Genomic DNA, 6,000 nt, shown 5'->3' on the forward strand with positions numbered 1-6,000 from the left:
AAACTGTATTCTTTACTTTTAATTACTTATTACATTTTTTTATTTATTTAGGACTTTGCTATTTTTTTTAACCAGGATTATTTTACCATGTTTATTTTGAAATGATATATTCTCATTAGTTACAATTGTAATACCATTGCATAAACAAAGTTTTGCTATAAGTCAACATAAATTTTTAATTAAAATTTTCTCATTAATAAAATATAGAAAAATAATTATTTTTACTGTAAGTTTCTCTAATGTATATGACACGGACTGTGGAGTGTACCAGAAGGGATCGTACCACAGATGACAAATAGTTATTTCTGTATATTCAGCTTCAGGAGACCTGGGTACCTCATCAGGATCTCTTACTGACTTTGGGGACTTATAAAGTCACTGAACTTTTTGGAGACTCAGTTTTGCCAGTTTAAAGTAAGGGTGATAATATTTATTGCATAGTTCCCATGTGGGTATAAAATACTTAGTTTAGGGTCTTGTATTTTGGGATAAATGGTAAGTTAATATTAGATAATGGCTATAACAATGTTTTAAATAATTGAATCATTCTGTCAAATTTTTAATATTAAACTTAAGTCATTTTTGTAATATTATAAAGTCGACTGATATTTTTCTGAGTCCCAGTCTACCCTGTTTCTATCACAGTCCGGTGTTCAGAGAACCATCTGGCCTTGCCACTGCCTCTTGCAATGTGAATATTTCATTTTGCATCTCTTGATGGCAGCCTAACAGAAAGATTCTTCTCACTTCTGCTTCCAACCTTTTCCTAGAACCCACATTCGGAATAAATATTATATAAGAACCTTAAGGGTGTATACAAGATAAACTCGAATCTATCATTGTTTAATTAGCATGAAATTTTAAATTTTAAATATAAATAGTTGAAATATAGCTAATATAAAACGTAAAAAAAAGCTCAGATGGGAGTGCTCAGAGGTGAAGCTGAATAGGAAAGAGTGTATACAAATTTTTTTTCATTATTTATTTTTGTTAGCTCATGGAAGACTTTTAATTCTTATTCTTACAATTATGTAATAGTTGGCTTAAAAAGATTTTGTACTAGTAGTTAATTCCTAATTTATGTTTAAATTAGCAATAAAAATGACTTATTTTTGATATGTGATTGAAGCAGATTTAAAAATACTTGTGCTTGTTCTGGTGAAGTATAGTTATATTTGGTTTCATTACCACTAGGTTAGTTCTCACATAATACTCACAGAGGTTCTTGTGAGTATTCACAGATATTTTAGGATATGTTTAGATGTATAGGTAGAATAGCTTGCTTTATGACAAGAATTAAAGTAATACTCTTCAAAATTAATTTATCTGAAATCAATTTATCTATACATGTATAAGCCATTATGAAACCTTCAGTCTTCTGTGTGACAAAGACTCTTTGTTTTTCTAGTTTGTTTATGGAGACCACCAATCACCTAACACAGCCATTACTCAGATGACCTTCTTGCGCCTTTTGTCAAAAGAAGCCTCCCAGAACATTACTTACGTCTGTAAAAACAGCGTAGGATACATGGATGATCAAGCTAAGAACCTCAAAAAAGCTGTGGTTCTCAAAGGGGCAAATGACTTAGATATCAAAGCAGAGGGAAATATTAGATTCAGATATATAGTTCTTCAAGACACTTGCTCTGTAAGTACTTTTTTATCTACATTGATCTGGTTGAGGAAAAATTAATTTTGTTGAAAATACTATTATGGCACTAGAACTGGGGGCAGTTTTACCTCGTGTATGAGCATACTAGCGGTTTGTTTATAGTCATTCTTTAGGGTAAACTTGAGTGTGTGTTAGCACATGAAGCATGACAGGGATTTGAATACACATAGTAAAGAGAGAACTTGATGCCTAAGATCTGATCAGTTCTTCTGCAGACTGTCTTTGGTTTTCTTACAAGTTGTTTAACTTACTGAATCTCAGTCCCATGCTTAAAATTCCTTATTTCTAAAATGTGTAATCAATCTAAGATACTTTATTTTTTTCACCAAATTGTAAGTCTCCCCACATGCATATTGAGTTATAAAACAAAAATAACACTGAATGGTAAATTATAGTTTCATTTGTGGAAAACAAAAAAGCTTTCATAATTTATGTTGGTAGTGATCATTTGGGAAGCTGCAGAAGAACCATAGAAATTTACTTAAAGCATGAAAGAAATTCTGTCACATAAGTACACTAATAACTCACTTTATGTTTTCATTTTTTTTAAGTAGTACTCTAAAAGTCATTGCCTTTACATTATAAAAGAGTGTTGCTGTCTAACATACTTGGAAAAACTTGTATGTGCTTTTAACCCATTGTACCATTTAATTTCAGAAGCGAAATGGAAATGTGGGCAAGACTGTCTTTGAATATAGAACACAGAATGTGGCACGCTTGCCCATCATAGATCTTGCCCCTGTGGATGTTGGCGGCACAGACCAGGAATTTGGCATTGAAATTGGGCCAGTTTGTTTTGTGTAAAGTAAGCCAAGATGCATCGACAATGAGCACCACCATCAATGACCACCGCCATTCACAAGAACTTTGACTGTTTGAAGTTGATCCTGAGACTCTTGAAGTAATGGCTGATCCTGCATCAGCATTGTATATATGGTCTTAAGTGCCTGGCCTCCTTATCCTTCAGAATATTTATTTTACTTACAATCGTCAAGTTTTAATTGATTTTAAATATTTTTCAATAGAACAGTTTAGGTTTAAGATGACCACCTTTACAGAAAGTAAACTGATTGAATAAATAAATCTCCGTTTTCTTCAATTTATTTCAGTGTAATGGAAAAGTTGCTTAGTATTTATGAGGGAATTCTTCTTCCTGGCAGGTAGCTTAAGGAGTGGGGTATATAGAGCCACAACATCTGTTTATTTTGCTTGGTTGTAGTTGAAAAATAGAAATTAGTGCCCTTTGTGGCCTCTCATTCCAAGATTGTCAATTAAAAGTGACTTCAAAATATTTAACTTGTGATTGAGACCTGCATGCATGTCTTGATATTGTGTAACTATAATAGGGACTCTTTAAGGAGAATCTTAAAAATACACAAGTTTTTCACTGTCTCAAATAGAATTTTTAAATAGTATATATACAGTGGCATTTTGAAGAACAAAGTGAATTTACTTCTACTTCTTAAATTTTTGTCAAATATGCTAAGTTTAGACATCTTTCTCATTCAGATTTAAAGATATCTTTCTCCTCTTGACTCAATCTACCAATATTGATAAAAGTTACACTAGTATATACCATTTAATACATTTGCACTTTCTTATTTAAGAAGATATTGAATGCAAAATAATTGACATATAGAACTTTACAAACATGTCCAAGGACCCTAAGTTGAGACTCTTCCACATGTACAATCTCATCATCCTGAAGCCTATAATGAAGAAAAAGATCTAGAAACTGAGTTGTGGAGCTGACTCTAATCAAATGTGATGATCGGAATTAGACCATTGGCCTTTGAACTTTCATAGGAAAAATGACCCAACATTTCTTAGCATGAGCTACCTCATCTCTAGAAGCTGGGATGTACTTACTATTCTTGTTTATATTTTAGATACTGAAAGGTGCTATGCTTCTGTTATTATTCCAAGACTGGAGATAGGCAGGGCTAAAAAATTATTATTATTTTTCCTTTAATGATGGTGCTAAAATTCTTCCTATAAATTTCTTTAAAAATGAAGATGGTTTAATCAATACCATTGCGAAAACATAACTGTTAGGCCTCCCGTTTCTGAGAGAAAGAGCATCGTTCCAATGCTTGTTCACCATTCCTCTGTCATACTGTATCTGGAATGCTTTGTAATACTTGCATGCTTCAAGACCAGAACATGTAGGTCCCCTTGTGTCTCAGACTCTTTTTTCTCTTGATTGCATTTGTTGCCTCTATTTTAATTATTTTCTTTAAAAATAAACAGCTGGGACCATCCCAAAAGACAAGCCATGCACCCAACTTTGGTCATGTATCTCTGCAAAGCATCAAATTAAATGCACGCTTTTGTCATGTCAGTGGTTTTTGTTTTGTGGATTCCTTTGACCATATTAGATCTATTTCATTTCCAATAGTGAAAAGGAGATGTGGTGGTATAGTTTGTTTGCCATTTGTTTAAAAGATACAACAAATACCTTCCATCATGTATGTACTGGTTTATAAATGGAAACCTATCTACAACATTACCCACAAAAGCAACATAACACCAATTATCACTGTCTCTGCCCTTAAAAATGTCAGGGTAGTATTATTGATAAAAAGGGAAAGCCATAGATTTTTCATGACTGAATAAACTGTGATAATAAAACATAAGTCTCAAAGTGTATCACATATGAATTTGGCCTAAATGTTTTTGGTTTTATTTTCAGTATTTAGTTTACAACATCATTTTCCCCCAAACTGGTTATATTTTGACCTCTATATCTTAAATTTGAGTATTTATTGCCTAAATACATGTGTGAGTTTTGTTTGACTTCCTTCAAGCATAAACCATACAGATTATATAAGTTTGTGTAGATGAACCAGAAATATGTGATAATACTTTTAAGTCACAAACACTAACAAGTTTCAGCTACAGAAATGACAGTTCTTATTTGGATTTTGGGAATGCTACAAATAAAAGCCTGCCCAGACCGTGCCAAAGCTCTCAAATTTCTTGCCTGTGTTTTAGATCTGTTGGTCCCATTATACTAGTAGATTTCTTTACTTTCCTGTCCCATAGACACCTCAAATTCTACACTACAAAAAGTGAAATAATCTACATTTGGAGAGGATGGTGGCATACATTTATTGTTGATTTATTTAAAAAATAAAAACAAAAACTCTCAAAATTAACAGGAAAAAAAAGACAATCGCCTCATTATCTATTCATGTAGGCAGACCAGAAACCTGAAAGTCATTTTTGTCACATCTCTCTCTCTCAGACCATGCCAGAGTCCTGTCCTTGTTAAATATTTCCAATTCTGCACCCTAAATATTCCCTAAGGCCATATCCTTCTCTTTATCTCCACTGCCAGTATCCCTGTCCACTTAATCATTATGTCTCACCTGAGCTTTTTCAATAGCCTCTGACAGGTTTTGAGGCTACTCTTGCCCTCTTCTGATCCATTCTTCTCACTACAGCCAGATAAATCAATTTGAAGCAAAAATCTGAATATGTCACCTCTCACTCTCTCCTGCCACCCTGGCTAACACAACACACATGCACTCATCTTATTGAGCTTCAGTGGTAGCTTCTAGGATAAAGATAAAAATCTTCAAACTACGAGGTGCTGGCCTGACCTGACTCCTGCCTTCTTCCCAGGCTTCCTTAACACCACTATCTGCCTTACTCTGCACTCCACTCACATGGGATTTTGTCCATTTTCTAAAAACTTCTAGATTCTCTGTCCTGCTGAAAAGCATTTGAATGTGCATTCTTTTGCCCAGTTTACTTGTACTTATCTTTCAGAACTCTTCTCAATGCCTCATCCTCACAAAACCTTTATTAGACTCCTCACTCCTCATCACAACCCAGGTAAGTTTTCTTGGCACACTGTATTTCCTCTTTATAGCACAAATTACAAAGTTTTATATAGGGTGTGATTATTTGGATGGTGTCAGTCTTTTGTATTAATTGTATATTAATTGTATTTGTTACAAAGGCAGAGACTGTTTACACTGGATCTAAAATTTTTCTTAGTATTTGTGCATGCTCAATATACATTCATTGAATGAATGATGAAAAATTGTCTACTATGTATAACTGGAAAATTACATTCCAAGAGTAATCATACTTGATTTATGTACTAGTGTGAAGCATACATTGTTATTACCATTATATTATGTTACTGTTGCTATTAGTACTACTGGACAGGAACACAATTGAAGAAAGGATTATTATCCAACAACAATAGCAACATACAACATATTCCTAAATATGACAAGAAATTTGCATAACCTGATTGAAAAAATCCATAACACTTGACTGAAACATGCAAAATAAAATTAGGGCTAAACCTCACT

At 33.3% G+C, this 6,000-nt stretch overlaps 1 protein-coding gene across 1 annotated transcript in view; it reads left to right on the forward strand.

The window, feature by feature from the left end:
- COL5A2 (collagen type V alpha 2 chain) overlaps positions 1-4,013 on the forward strand; it is a 145,813-nt gene extending 141,800 nt beyond the window's left edge. The window contains exons 53-54 of the mRNA XM_032292672.1: positions 1,409-1,648; positions 2,330-4,013. Of these exons, the coding sequence (XP_032148563.1) occupies positions 1,409-1,648; positions 2,330-2,476 (387 nt within the window). The 3' untranslated portion in view covers positions 2,477-4,013. The remainder of the gene's footprint in view (positions 1-1,408; positions 1,649-2,329) is intronic.
- The last annotated feature ends 1,987 nt before the right edge of the window (positions 4,014-6,000 follow it).

Source organism: Sapajus apella, unplaced genomic scaffold (genome assembly GCF_009761245.1).
Source record: "Sapajus apella isolate SASKATOON/1434 unplaced genomic scaffold, GSC_monkey_1.0 scaffold28, whole genome shotgun sequence".
Taxonomy (NCBI): Eukaryota; Metazoa; Chordata; class Mammalia; order Primates; family Cebidae; genus Sapajus; species Sapajus apella.